Genomic DNA, 15,853 nt, shown 5'->3' on the forward strand with positions numbered 1-15,853 from the left:
TATTGTGGCACGTAGTGGTGTGCTACAGATCTCTCTAGATCACTCACCTGTTGATAATCACATCGTGTATGCCTTTTCTGTTCTAAGCTATTTTACATTTACTTCCCTGTCATTTACAGTATGAGTTAGACAGTGCATTGCACTTGTTGCCTTATGACTAATTTGCGCACGATGTGCCTAACCACGTTCGTTGTTAAATATTTTGCGCTTGAGAGCCATATATAGCAACACAGACTGCGTTAATGTAGTCGCATTATGTCTTATACCTGAAAGAAATGCCTAACGATGCCGAATATTATCTCATTATAGCTCGTTCTGATCTGTCTCCACTTCTGCAAATTCCCAGCGAATTGGGTAGCGGTATGTGTAAATAAATAAATAAATTTCTGCACCGCACTGTCTTCAAAAATGTTTAAGCAGATCGTACATTGGTGAAATAAAATTTTGTAAAGGGCGTGCTCGAAGCCCTGTTTATGTTTGGCTCGCTTATTCGAAGCTCGGCCGAGCCTATACAGTAACGTACTTGCAGGCCGGGTGGTGCGTCTACTGTATGGTGTGGATGGCCATGTACTGGACCACCGAGATCATCCCGCTGCCGGCCACGGCGTTGCTGCCGCTGGCCATGTTCCCGCTCCTGGGCATCCTCAGCACCGGCGAAACGACCGCCCTGTACTTCAACGTACGTGTGCGGGGAGGTCACTGTGGTGCTTTGGGCCTCGAATACCTGCCCAACATGACTTGTCACGTTGGCGCGGCGGCTAAGATCTAGTGCAAAGCCCGACGCAGGGTCGGCAGGTGCGGTCGTTACGTTGCGCGGGAGGGAGGTGAGCGCTTTTTAGTCCGGCGCATGCACGGTAGTCCAGCGCGTCACCGTGGCTGACGTAAACCGGCGTATGTTAGTGCCTGCCCGCCTCGTCGTCGTCGAGATAGAACTATACGATCCCTATAGGATACATGGATACGTTGGCCGGTATATTCTAGGGACCGTAATAGAACATATACAGAGCATGCTCCATCTCTCGCCGGACTACTACGCTTGCGTTACCCATGCAGTACATATATGCTCTACCTGTACGACCTGCAACTCTTGCGCGCAGCAGAGAGCGAGCGCATGGATATCTGCGATGGCGGAAGCGGCATGATACGATCGCGCACGGCATGGTAGTAAATAGAGCGCACTGGATAGACTTGCGTACAGCATGCAACAGCACCGCGATTCGAGACAGCGTACAATATTGGCGGCGAGGAGTTACGGAGTCGCCATCTATCGGAAGCGCCTCGCTGGCGTAGTATGAGGGATCACGTGGCGCGCTCCTCATAGGTTTTGCTGTCAGCGCTCACTGAAAACACCACGCGCGAGCTCTCCCGGACATTTCTGTAAGTACTTTCGAAACGAGAGATGTTTTTTACTGTCTAAATAATAATCTTGGGCAAACTGAAAGCACACAATCGTTTACAGACTCTATCTCTTTACCGAATACGTACAGTGAACGCCACTGCGCGCGGTCGCCGTGATGAAGTCTCCCGAACCAGCTTCTTGCGTGAAAGGCAGGTAAACGCTGAGAGCAAACTATGTGAAGTATGTTCTTATAGTGTTTGTATAACTAAATGGAGCGTAATAGAACGAAGCCTCAATGCAGCGATCGCGCAGATTCGCAGCGACCGAATGCGCGTCTGCATGCTTGTCCGCGCACTGTTTCGCTTTCTCCGCGCGCGCGTTTTCGCACCGTGCCATGAGCTTTAGGCCGCAGAATATGAGCATTTGACAGTATACAAGCAACCATTGTTGCGTGGGCGCTATCAGAGCGTTTCAAAAGTAATTTCATTGTAGAGACTTCGACGCCTATAGGGACTGTGATGTGCCGTCGTGACGATTCAATATTTTTTCTTCTAAATTCTTTGAACTTTCAATATTATTTCTCGAGTTGCGTCGCACTGTATGTTTATCGGTGTTCTCAGCGTGCAATTTCCCGCTGCTCCTTTTTTTGTAATCCAGTGCATTAATTCATAACATAAACATGACCATATGCCATGCTTTTTTTAAATGTGCTTCGCACTGTACAGTGCTTCGCACAGTGCGTCGCACTGTATGTTTATCGGTGTTCTCAGCGTGCAATTTCCCGCTGCTCCTTTTTTTGTAATCCAGTGCATTAATTCATAACATAAACATGACCATATGCCATGCTTTCTTTAAATGTGCTTCTTACCGCTGCCTTTCCACTCCACTGAACTTGCCAGTATCTATAGCATCGACAAGCTCATTGACCAAACCAACATGACATTAGTCGGGCAGCGGACTGGATCGAGCGTCTCAGTGCGCGTTTTCAGAACATCGCAGACCGGGCGCCGTAGCAGAAATCTTCCTCGCGTCTGTGCTTGCTGCATACCAGAGTTGTAGCCGATGACTGTTTGTCGGTTTTATGTTTCGCGAGCCAAGCTTCACGCAGCTTCTTGTCCTGCGGCTACGTGTGAATAAGTCTGACACCGGCCTCCGTTACGTGCGTCCGGCCCTGCGGCACCGAGCAGTAGCCTACCATGTTGCGCGCCCTCAAAGGCAGCCACTACCTATTGTAGTGCTTTCAAGCGTTGTAAAGGAGACACTCGAAGGGGGAAAATTTTGCCACTAAATGAGGACCGCAGCGTACGAAAGCTCGTTTTCAGCTCGCTTCGGCGCTCCCGAAGCAGCCGACGCGGCCGCTATGTCCACGTGATCCCTCCTAGCACGTCACGCCGACGGTGGCGCCAGCCTTTCCAGTGGTGGAGCTCGAGGCCAATAGCGACTCTCCATCCGTCACTGCGCTATAAAACGATACATTGCAGCAGCGCAGCGCGCTTGCAGGGGCGAACTTTGACTGGCGCTTGCTGGCGCGCATTCTATAGGGGACTTACATAAGGCCGACAACCCAGTGCGGCAGTCAGGCGACGCTGGTTTTCGGCCACCATTGTGAGGAATAGACCACATGGATAGACCATATAGGCGGTTACCTGCTCCACCGCGAGCAGGTATACGTTGGTGCTGTTGCTCCAGCGTTCCTTCACTTAAATTCGACCTGGTGACCTACAGCTGCGTTTCGCCATGTAATCATTGCGTCTTCGTAGACAGTTGCGGCCGTAGTTTGTACATAAGAGGGCAAAATCCAACACATTATCTGGTACAGCGAACTTCAGCTCCAACCATTCGTCCATATTTCACTTATTACACATAAGTGCTGCAGCTTTGATTCACAAGTCACACAGTATACTTAATGTAATATGTGAAACGCACACTTGGCTATTTATCAGTTTTTTTTTCGTACTCAAGACCTACAGCAGCATTGTAATGAGCTGTGTCATTCGCCCAAAGCCGCATATGTGACGGCAGTCACGTTTAGCCAGCGCACAACAGGCCAGCTAACGGTGGCTGCTACAATTAAGCCGACCAAACCGTGGGGCCGAATACTCTAGAATCCGCGAGGCCACTCCGCCGTGCTAGATGACATTGCGGGATCGCTATACACCAGTACACAAGATGCAGCATGTCGCCCTTCATATGGCGACTTCGTGTGGTTGTTTGGGAGTGCTCCGTGATGTGTTCACTTTGTTCGTGTGGTCGAAAAAGGGCTCTCTGACTGCATTCAGTTGATTCTTTCAAAAGGCCCAAATCCGACTCGGATCGCCCAGAAGTGCTCACACCGACAACGTCGGACCAGTTGCGAGATCCGGCCGGTCTGCAGTCGCTCGAGCGCTATTCGGATTCCGTCAGCGCTCTTTCGCCGGTGTCGGCTCGACCGTTGGGACGGTTTCGCAGTTGTGCGGTCTCGCGTAGTGTGCCTAACGTCAATGCTGGCGACGCCGCAGCGTTTACATTTGTTTGCGGCACCTTCAGTCGTATGCAGTTAAGTCGAGAGACAAGCGGTGACAGCATCTTATATCGTAGGGCCCATTCGATTCACCCTGCACTTCGAGAACCGCCAGTTCAGTGCCGGTTCTTGGCCGCGCGAAAGCGGCACGACACCGCGGCAACACAAACGGGGCACTACCTTTCCGACGAGTGCGGGGAATGCTGTGAACTCGTCCTGCAAGAAGCCTGCACCGAATGAAACGAATGACGACGTGCAGACGCCACTCGCTATGCTGGCGTAGGACTGTCTTGCAAGCGAAGCCCACTGTAGCGGTAGCTTTCGTAGCCTGCTTATTCTGTGTCTGACTTGCGCTCTCGCTCGCCGTGATGCTATTGTGCGCCGTGGTGCTATAGTGTTACGTGATGCGGCGGCGTTAATTCCGGCACCACCGAAAGTTCCACTCGACCTTCGCTTCCTTCCCTCTCACTGCACCGGAAAGTGACACGCGCCGCTCGGGCGGAGCGTGCTCTTTTTTTTTTCGAACTCGGGTGTGGAGCGTCTTGCAATCAGACTCGGGAGAAACACCGAATCGACCATTAGATCGTTTCCCTTCTTTTTTTTTTCGTGTAGTTTGCTCTGACGGAATCCGGATTGTCGTAATGCTTTACAAAAGTTGTTGCCGCAGTACATCGTCCCGTCGACGACGACTCCTTCGTGATGGGAGCATGCCAGGGTATTCCACCCATCCCGTTGCAGGCAACCAGGCTTTGTATCCACAGGGCCACGTCGTGCGGCGAACACGCCGTCTATACACGTCACAGCACAGTGAACTCAGAGAATTGGATTGTCTCTGAGTTACAGGAGAGCGTGCGCGGCTGGTCCCAAACTTCTTATGCGCGGCCTGCGTTCGCCCACAGGTCCATAATCTTCACGATGGTGGCTGGAACACGGCGTGCGCACAGGGTTGTAGGCAATATGCAAAAGTTCTATAAGCGAGCCTTAAGTCGTTTTGTTGTTGGACACGAAGTCGAAAGGTTCGATTTCTCCCTGCGGCCTGCGGTTGCCGCATTGTGTGATGGAGGCTGAATGCGAAAGAAAAAAAGAAACGATTTTGAGATTTATGCGTTCGTTAGAAGAACTCAAAGTGGTCAAACTTAACCCTATGTCATTCGAACCCAACATGCTCAGTAGTTTATACTCAGTAGCAACACAAGCATGACATGAATGGCCGATCGCTATCGCCAAACTTTCTGCTAATAAAATCGCGTTCCCTGATCAAATCGCGATCCGGCTTCTTCTAACGGTTGTGCATCATCATCATCATCATCATCAGCCTAGTTACGCCCACTGCAGGGCAAAGGCCTCTCCCATACTTCTCCAACTACCCCGGCCATGTACTAATTGTGGCCATGTTGTCCCTGCAAACATCTTAATTTCATCCGCCCACCTAACTTTCTGCCGCCCCCTGCTACGCTTCCCTTCCCTTGGAATCCAGTCCGTAACCCTTAATGACCATCGGTTATCTTCCCTCCTCATTACATGTCCTGCATGCCCATTTCTTTTTCTTGATTTCAACTAAGATGTCGTTTACCCGCGTTTGTTGCCTCACCCAATCTGCTCTTTTCTTATCCCTTAACGTTACATCCATCATTCTTCTTTCCATAGCTCGTTGCGTCGTCCTCAATTTCAGCAGAACCCTTTTCGTAAGCCTCCAGGTTTCTGCCCCATATGTGAGTACTGGTAACACACAGCTGTTATACACTTTCCTTTTGAGGGATAGTGGCAACCTGCTGTTCATGATTTGAGAATGCCTGCCAAACGCACCCCAGCCCATTCTTATTCTTCTGGTTATTTCAGTCTCATGATCCGGATCCGTGGTCACTACCTGCCCTAAGTAGATGTATTCCCTTACCACTTCCAGTGCTTCGCTACCTATCGTAAACTGCTGTTCTCTTCCGAGACTGTTAAACAATACTTTAGTTTTCTGCAAATTAATTTTCAGACCCACCCTTCTGCTTTGCCTCTCCAGGTCAGTGAGCATGCATTGCAATTGGTCTCCTGAGTTACTAAGCAAGGCAATATCATCAGCGAATCGCAAGTTGCTAAGGTATTCTCCATCAACTTTTATCCCCAATTCTTCCCACTCCAGGCCTCTGAATACCTCCTGTAAACATGCTGTGAATAGCATTGGAGATATCGTATCTCCCTGTCTGACGCCTTTCTTTATAGGGATTTTGTTACTTTCTTTGTGGAGGACTACGGTGGCTGTGGAGCCGCTATAGATATCTTCCAGTATGTTTACATATGGCTCATCTACACCCTGATTCCGTAATGCCTCCATGACTGCTGAGGTTTCGACTGAATCAAACGCTTTCTCGTAATCAATGAAAGCTATATATAAGGGTTGGTTATATTCTGCACATTTCTCTATCACTTGATTGACAGTGTGAATATGGTCTATTGTTGAGTAGCCTTTACGGAATCCTGCCTGGTCCTTTGGTTGACAGAAGTCTAAGGTGTTCCTGATTCTATTTGCGATTACCTTAGTAAATACTTTGTAGGCAACGGACAGTAAGCTGATCGGTCTATAATTTTTCAAGTCTTTGGCGTCCCCTTTCTTATGGATTAGGATTATGTTAACGTTCTTCCAAGATTCCGGTACGCTCGAGGTTATGAGGCATTGCGTATACAGGGTGGCTAGTTTCTCTAGAACAATCTGACCACCATCCTTCAACAAATCTGCTGTTACCTGATCCTCCCCAGCTGCCTTCCCCCTTTGCATAGCTCCTAAGGCTTTCTTTACTTCTTCTGGCGTTACCTGTGGGATTTCGAATTCCTCTAGGCTATTCTCTCTTCCACTATCGTCGTGGGTACCACTGGTACTGTATAAATCTCTATAGAACTCCTCAGCCACTTGAACTATCTCATCCATATTGGTAACGATATTGCCGGCTTTGTCTCTTAACGCACACGTCTGATTCTTGCCTATTCCTAGTTTCTTCTTCACTGTTTTTAGGCTTCCTCCGTTCCTGAGAGCCTGTTCAATTCTATCCATATTATAGTTTCTGATGTCCGCTGTCTTACGCTTGTTGATTAACTTAGAAAGTTCTGCCAGTTCTATTCTAGCTGTAGGGTTAGAGGCTTTCATACATTGGCGTTTCTTGATCAGATCTTTCGTCTCCTGCGATAGCTTACTGGTTTCCTGTATAACGGCGTTACCACCGACTTCTATTGCGCACTCCTTAATGATGCCCATGAGATTGTCGTGCATTGCTGCAACACTAAGGTCCTCTTCCTGAGTTAAAGCCGAGTACCTGTTCTGTAGCTTGATCCGGAATTCCTCTAGTTTCCCTCTTACCGCTAACTCATTGATTGGCTTCTTGTGTACCAGTTTCTTCCGTTCCCTCCTCAAGTCTAGGCTAATTCGAGTTCTTACCATTCTATGGTCACTGCAGAGTACCTTGCCGAGCACGTCTACATCTTGTATGATGCCAGGGTTCGCGCAGAGTATGAAGTCGATTTCATTTCTAGTCTCACCATTCGGGCTCCTCCACGTCCACTTTCGACTAACTCGCTTGCGGAAAAAGGTGTTCATTATCCGCATATTATTCTGTTCTGCCAACTCTACTAATAATTCTCCTCTGCTATTCCTAGAGCCTATGCCATATTCCCCCACTGACTTGTCTCCAGCCTGCTTCTTGCCTACCCTGGCATTGAAGTCGCCCATCAGTATAGTGTATTTTGTTATGACTTTACCCATCGCCGATTCCACGTCTTCATAAAAGCTTTCGACTTCCTGGTCATCATGACTGCATGTAGGGGCATAGACTTGTACCACCTTCAATTTGTACCTCTTATTAAGCTTCACAACAAGACCTTCCACCCTCTCGTTAATGCTATAGAATTCCTGTATGTTACCAGCTATTTCCTTATTAATCAGGAATCCGACTCCTAGTTCTCGTCTCTCTGCTAAGCCCCGGTAACACAGTACATGCCCGCTTTTTAGCACTGTATATGCTTCTCTTGTCCTCCTAACCTCACTGAGCCCTATTATATCCCATTTACTACCCTCTAATTCCTCCAATAACACTGCTAGACTCGCCTCGCTAGATAGCGTTCTAACGTTAAACGTTGCCAGGTTCAGATTCCAATGGCGGCCTGTCCGGAGCCAGGTAATCTTAGCACCCTCTGCAGCGTCACAGATCTGACCGCCGCCGTGGTCAGTTGCTTCGCGGCTGCTGGGGACTGAGGGCCGGGGTTTGATTGTTGTATTCATATAGGAGGTTGTGGCCCAGTACTGCACCAGGGTGGCCAATCCTGCTCTGGTGAGAGAGTGCGTTACCGGTTCTGGTCACCGGGATCAGGCCGCACTCCAGGCCTGTTTGTGCAATTTTCTCAACACACGTTTTATTTTTTTGTATTTTCCGGTGGAGAATTGCGCTGCACCGGGATTTGAATCACGGTCCTTTTGCACTGGAGACGGATACTCTACCGTCCCCGCAGGAGTTAAATTAAAAATTGGAGAATGGGGTTTTGCGTGACAAAACCACTTTCTGATTATGCACGCCTTAGTGGAGGACTCCGAAAATTTCGACCACCTGGGGTTCTTTAACGTGCACCAAATTCTAAGTACACGGGTGTTTTCGCATTTCGCCCCCATCGAAATGCGGCCGCCGTGGCCGGGGTCCGATCCCGCGACCTCGTGCTCAGCATTCTAATACCATGACCACTGAGCAACCACGGCGGGTCCCGCAGGAGTTGTACGCCTCATTTAACCTACAGTGGTGCCCGATTTGATCAGTCAAGGTGGGCCAATCTGAGCTCGGTTATACCGCATGGATGGCACTCGGCTAGAGAACCTGGTATTTATGACCTGCACATGTGTGGCCACACATAATTGAGGATATATAATTTTTTTCTTTTAGGAGGGTTTCCGTACAGTGATAAAATGAAGGAAAAGACATTAAAAAAAGGAAAAAAAAAGGAACATAACTTGTGATTTGAACTCGTGATCCTTCAATGTTGCCCGGAAAGGTAGCTCAGTCGGTTGGGTCGTCAAGCCAGCGGTTACTTTCAAGCGCCATAGCTCCTGCTCCGAGCCTCATACTTATGTGGAAAGGGGCTGGTGTTGTCCGCGACAGTCGATTGCTTGGAAAAATGACCGCCAGAGGAGCAGCGTGAACTCGAGCGGCTTTAGAGACTAGGAAAACTGCCTTAAAATATTTAGACTTGAGGGGAAGCTTCGTTAACAAACAATAACACGGCAATCAGCACTCGAATATAATTATAACCCTAATAATAATTGTAAATCTTCATCTCATCTATAGGATCTAAAGCGCGCGCTGTTTCTTGCCTCTGCGTGTAGTAGTTAAGAGAGCCAGTTTAAGGGCGGAGAGGAGGGAAGGAAAAGAAAGCAAACTTGCAGCGCCGTGGTTTTAAGGCGCAACCGTGGTAGAGAAACGGAAAGGCGATATAAGCATGCGTGGCCATGATACGCACACGACAAACTGCCTTACAATATTTAGACTTGAGGGGAAGCTTCGTTAACAAACTATAACACGGCAATGAGCACTCGAATACGACGAGAGAAATAATTGAGACGTGGAAAATTCCCTTGAAATAAATCTGGTTTGCGAGACAAATGCTTGTATGTATTGAATCTCTTAAAAGATGAGGGGGGAAATATGCGCTCACCGAGAGGGCATCGTCAGCACGAGACCACCACCAGGCTCCTTACGGGGATGTGGAGAGCTTCGCGGCCGGAACGAAGCCTCCCCTCTCCGCCGGTCAGGCGTGGAAAACGCGCTTTCCGATCGCTCAAGGTTGCGCAGGAATAGTATAGCTCTAGCGTCTAGGAAAAGCTTTAACAGGTGCGAGGACGGCACGCATAGCGTGGGAAGCTAGCCGCCGGAATAGCTATCTTCGAGAGCTATTCTATATTATATTATATTATACTTCGAGAGCTATGACTGATGCTTTTCTATATATATGTATTCATCTCATCTATGCGATCGCATGCGCGTGCTGTTTCTTTGTCTCTGCGTGTAGTAGTTAAGAGAGCCAGTTTAAGGGCGGAGAAGAGGGAAGGAAAGGAAAGCAAACTTGCAGCGCCGTGGTTTTAAAGCGCAACCGTGGTAGAGAAACGGAAAGGCGATATAAGCATGCGTGGCCATGATCCGCACACGACAAACTGCCTTACAATATTTAGACTTGAGGGGAAGCTTCGTTAACAAACTATAACACGGCAATCAGCACTCGAATATAATTATAACCCTAATAATAATTGTAAATATTCATCTCATCTATAGGATCTAAAGCGCGCGCTGTTTCTTGCCTCTGCGTGTAGTAGTTAAGAGAGCCAGTTTAAGGGCGGAGAAGAGGGAAGGAAAAGAAAGCAAACTTGCAGCGCCGTGGTTTTAAGGCGCAACCGTGGTAGAGAAACGGAAAGGCGATATAAGCATGCGTGGCCATGATACGCACACGACAAACTGCCTTACAATATTTAGACTTGAGGGGAAGCTTCGTTAACAAACTATAACACGGCAATGAGCACTCGAATACGACGAGAGAAATAATTGAGACGTGGAAAATTCCCTTGAAATAAATCTGGTTTGCGAGACAAATGCTTGTATGTATTGAATCTCTTAAAAGATGAGGGGGGAAATATGCGCTCACCGAGAGGGCATCGTCAGCACGAGACCACCACCAGGCTCCTTACGGGGATGTGGAGAGCTTCGCGGCCGGAACGAAGCCTCCCCTCTCCGCCGGTCAGGCGTGGAAAACGCGCTTTCCGATCGCTCAAGGTTGCGCAGGAATAGTATAGCTCTAGCGTCTAGGAAAAGCTTTAACAGGTGCGAGGACGGCACGCATAGCGTGGGAAACTAGCCGCCGGAATAGCTATCTTCGAGAGCTATTCTATATCATATTATATTATACTTCGAGAGCTATGACTGATGCTTTTCTATATATATGTATTCATCTCATCTATGCGATCGCATGCGCGTGCTGTTTCTTTGTGTCTGCGTGTAGTAGTTAAGAGAGCCAGTTTAAGGGCGGAGAAGAGGGAAGGAAAGGAAAGCAAACTTGCAGCGCCGTGGTTTTAAAGCGCAACCGTGGTAGAGAAACGGAAAGGCGATATAAGCATGCGTGGCCATGATCCGCACACGACAAACTGCCTTACAATATTTGGACTTGAGGGGAAGCTTCGTTAACAAACTATAACACGGCAATCAGCACTCGAATATAATTATAACCCTAATAATAATTGTAAATATTCATCTCATCTATAGGATCTAAAGCGCGCGCTGTTTCTTGCCTCTGCGTGTAGTAGTTAAGAGAGCCAGTTTAAGGGCGGAGAAGAGGGAAGGAAAAGAAAGCAAACTTGCAGCGCCGTGGTTTTAAGGCGCAACCGTGGTAGAGAAACGGAAAGGCGATATAAGCATGCGTGGCCATGATACGCACACGACAAACTGCCTTACAATATTTAGACTTGAGGGGAAGCTTCGTTAACAAACTATAACACGGCAATGAGCACTCGAATACGACGAGAGAAATAATTGAGACGTGGAAAATTCCCTTGAAATAAATCTGGTTTGCGAGACAAATGCTTGTATGTATTGAATCTCTTAAAAGATGAGGGGGGAAATATGCGCTCACCGAGAGGGCATTGTCAGCACGAGATTACCACCAGGCTCCTTACGGGGATGTGGAGAGCTTCGCGGCCGGAACGAAGCCTCTCCTCTCCGCCGGTCAGGCGTGGAAAACGCGCTTTCCGATCGCTCAAGGTTGCGCAGGAATAGTATAGCTCTAGCGTCTAGGAAAAGCTTTAACAGGTGTGAGGACGGCACGCATAGCGTGGGAAGCTAGCCGCCGGAATAGCTATCTTCGAGAGCTATTCTATATTATATTATATTATACTTCGAGAGCTATGACTGATGCTTTTCTATATATATGTATTCATCTCATCTATGCGATCGCATGCGCGTGCTGTTTCTTTGTCTCTGCGTGTAGTAGTTAAGAGAGCCAGTTTAAGGGCGGAGAAGAGGGAAGGAAAGGAAAGCAAACTTGCAGCGCCGTGGTTTTAAAGCGCAACCGTGGTAGAGAAACGGAAAGGCGATATAAGCATGCGTGGCCATGATCCGCACACGACAAACTGCCTTACAATATTTAGACTTGAGGGGAAGCTTCGTTAACAAACTATAACACGGCAATCAGCACTCGAATATAATTATAACCCTAATAATAATTGTAAATATTCATCTCATCTATAGGATCTAAAGCGCGCGCTGTTTCTTGCCTCTGCGTGTAGTAGTTAAGAGAGCCAGTTTAAGGGCGGAGAAGAGGGAAGGAAAAGAAAGCAAACTTGCAGCGCCGTGGTTTTAAGGCGCAACCGTGGTAGAGAAACGGAAAGGCGATATAAGCATGCGTGGCCATGATACGCACACGACAAACTGCCTTACAATATTTAGACTTGAGGGGAAGCTTCGTTAACAAACTATAACACGGCAATGAGCACTCGAATACGACGAGAGAAATAATTGAGACGTGGAAAATTCCCTTGAAATAAATCTGGTTTGCGAGACAAATGCTTGTATGTATTGAATCTCTTAAAAGATGAGGGGGGAAATATGCGCTCACCGAGAGGGCATCGTCAGCACGAGACCACCACCAGGCTCCTTACGGGGATGTGGAGAGCTTCGCGGCCGGAACGAAGCCTCCCCTCTCCGCCGGTCAGGCGTGGAAAACGCGCTTTCCGATCGCTCAAGGTTGCGCAGGAATAGTATAGCTCTAGCGTCTAGGAAAAGCTTTAACAGGTGCGAGGACGGCACGCATAGCGTGGGAAACTAGCCGCCGGAATAGCTATCTTCGAGAGCTATTCTATATTATATTATATTATACTTCGAGAGCTATGACTGATGCTTTTCTATATATATGTATTCATCTCATCTATGCGATCGCATGCGCGTGCTGTTTCTTTGTGTCTGCGTGCAGTAGTTAAGAGAGCCAGTTTAAGGGCGGAGAAGAGGGAAGGAAAGGAAAGCAAACTTGCAGCGCCGTGGTTTTAAAGCGCAACCGTGGTAGAGAAACGGAAAGGCGATATAAGCATGCGTGGCCATGATCCGCACACGACAAACTGCCTTACAATATTTAGACTTGAGGGGAAGCTTCGTTAACAAACTATAACACGGCAATCAGCACTCGAATATAATTATAACCCTAATAATAATTGTAAATATTCATCTCATCTATAGGATCTAAAGCGCGCGCTGTTTCTTGCCCCTGCGTGTAGTAGTTAAGAGAGCCAGTTTAAGGGCGGAGAGGAGGGAAGGAAAAGAAAGCAAACTTGCAGCGCCGTGGTTTTAAGGCGCAACCGTGGTAGAGAAACGGAAAGGCGATATAAGCATGCGTGGCCATGATACGCACACGACAAACTGCCTTACAATATTTAGACTTGAGGGGAAGCTTCGTTAACAAACTATAACACGGCAATGAGCACTCGAATACGACGAGAGAAATAATTGAGACGTGGAAAATTCCCTTGAAATAAATCTGGTTTGCGAGACAAATGCTTGTATGTATTGAATCTCTTAAAAGATGAGGGGGGAAATATGCGCTCACCGAGAGGGCATCGTCAGCACGAGACCACCACCAGGCTCCTTACGGGGATGTGGAGAGCTTCGCGGCCGGAACGAAGCCTCCCCTCTCCGCCGGTCAGGCGTGGAAAACGCGCTTTCCGATCGCTCAAGGTTGCGCAGGAATAGTATAGCTCTAGCGTCTAGGAAAAGCTTTAACAGGTGCGAGGACGGCACGCATAGCGTGGGAAGCTAGCCGCCGGAATAGCTATCTTCGAGAGCTATTCTATATTATATTATATTATACTTCGAGAGCTGTGACTGATGCTTTTCTATATATATGTATTCATCTCATCTATGCGATCGCATGCGCGTGCTGTTTCTTTGTGTCTGCGTGTAGTAGTTAAGAGAGCCAGTTTAAGGGCGGAGAAGAGGGAAGGAAAGGAAAGCAAACTTGCAGCGCCGTGGTTTTAAAGCGCAACCGTGGTAGAGAAACGGAAAGGCGATATAAGCATGCGTGGCCATGATCCGCACACGACAAACTGCCTTACAATATTTAGACTTGAGGGGAAGCTTCGTTAACAAACTATAACACGGCAATCAGCACTCGAGTATAATTATAACCCTAATAATAATTGTAAATATTCATCTCATCTATAGGATCTAAAGCGCGCGCTGTTTCTTGCCTCTGCGTGTAGTAGTTAAGAGAGCCAGTTTAAGGGCGGAGAAGAGGGAAGGAAAAGAAAGCAAACTTGCAGCGCCATGGTTTTAAGGCGCAACCGTGGTAGAGAAACGGAAAGGCGATATAAGCATGCGTGGCCATGATACGCACACGACAAACTGCCTTACAATATTTAGACTTGAGGGGAAGCTTCGTTAACAAACTATAACACGGCAATGAGCACTCGAATACGACGAGAGAAATAATTGAGACGTGGAAAATTCCCTTGAAATAAATCTGGTTTGCGAGACAAATGCTTGTATGTATTGAATCTCTTAAAAGATGAGGGGGGAAATATGCGCTCACCGAGAGGGCATTGTCAGCACGAGATTACCACCAGGCTCCTTACGGGGATGTGGAGAGCTTCGCGGCCGGAACGAAGCCTCCCCTCTCCGCCGGTCAGGCGTGGAAAACGCGCTTTCCGATCGCTCAAGGTTGCGCAGGAATAGTATAGCTCTAGCGTCTAGGAAAAGCTTTAACAGGTGCGAGGACGGCACGCATAGCGTGGGAAGCTAGCCGCCGGAATAGCTATCTTCGAGAGCTATTCTATATTATATTATATTATACTTCGAGAGCTATGACTGATGCTTTTCTATATATATGTATTCATCTCATCTATGCGATCGCATGCGCGTGCTGTTTCTTTGTCTCTGCGTGTAGTAGTTAAGAGAGCCAGTTTAAGGGCGGAGAAGAGGGAAGGAAAGGAAAGCAAACTTGCAGCGCCGTGGTTTTAAAGCGCAACCGTGGTAGAGAAACGGAAAGGCGATATAAGCATGCGTGGCCATGATCCGCACACGACAAACTGCCTTACAATATTTAGACTTGAGGGGAAGCTTCGTTAACAAACTATAACACGGCAATCAGCACTCGAATATAATTATAACCCTAATAATAATTGTAAATATTCATCTCATCTATAGGATCTAAAGCGCGCGCTGTTTCTTGCCTCTGCGTGTAGTAGTTAAGAGAGCCAGTTTAAGGGCGGAGAAGAGGGAAGGAAAAGAAAGCAAACTTGCAGCGCCGTGGTTTTAAGGCGCAACCGTGGTAGAGAAACGGAAAGGCGATATAAGCATGCGTGGCCATGATACGCACACGACAAACTGCCTTACAATATTTAGACTTGAGGGGAAGCTTCGTTAACAAACTATAACACGGCAATGAGCACTCGAATACGACGAGAGAAATAATTGAGACGTGGAAAATTCCCTTGAAATAAATCTGGTTTGCGAGACAAATGCTTGTATGTATTGAATCTCTTAAAAGATGAGGGGGGAAATATGCGCTCACCGAGAGGGCATTGTCAGCACGAGACCACCACCAGGCTCCTTACGGGGATGTGGAGAGCTTCGCGGCCGGAACGAAGCCTCCCCTCTCCGCCGGTCAGGCGTGGAAAACGCGCTTTCCGATCGCTCAAGGTTGCGCAGGAATAGTATAGCTCTAGCGTCTAGGAAAAGCTTTAACAGGTGCGAGGACGGCACGCATAGCGTGGGAAGCTAGCCGCCGGAATAGCTATCTTCGAGAGCTATTCTATATTATATTATATTATACTTCGAGAGCTATGACTGATGCTTTTCTATATATATGTATTCATCTCATCTATGCGATCGCATGCGCGTGCTGTTTCTTTGCCTCTGCGTGTAGTAGTTAAGAGAGCCAGTTTAAGGGCGGAGAAGAGGGAAGGAAAGGAAAGCAAACTTGCAGCGCCGTGGTTTTAAAGCGCAACCGTGGTAGAGAAACGG

At 47.9% G+C, this 15,853-nt stretch overlaps 1 protein-coding gene across 1 annotated transcript in view; it reads left to right on the top strand.

Annotated features, from left to right (window-relative positions):
• Nucleotides 1-559: 559 nt before the first annotated feature.
• LOC142574602 (protein I'm not dead yet-like) overlaps nucleotides 560-15,853 on the top strand; it is a 72,936-nt gene continuing 57,642 nt past the window's right edge. The window contains exon 1 of the mRNA XM_075683647.1: nucleotides 560-679. Coding sequence (XP_075539762.1) covers nucleotides 560-679 — 120 coding nt within the window. The remainder of the gene's footprint in view (nucleotides 680-15,853) is intronic.

Source organism: Dermacentor variabilis, chromosome 3 (genome assembly GCF_050947875.1).
Source record: "Dermacentor variabilis isolate Ectoservices chromosome 3, ASM5094787v1, whole genome shotgun sequence".
Taxonomy (NCBI): Eukaryota; Metazoa; Arthropoda; class Arachnida; order Ixodida; family Ixodidae; genus Dermacentor; species Dermacentor variabilis.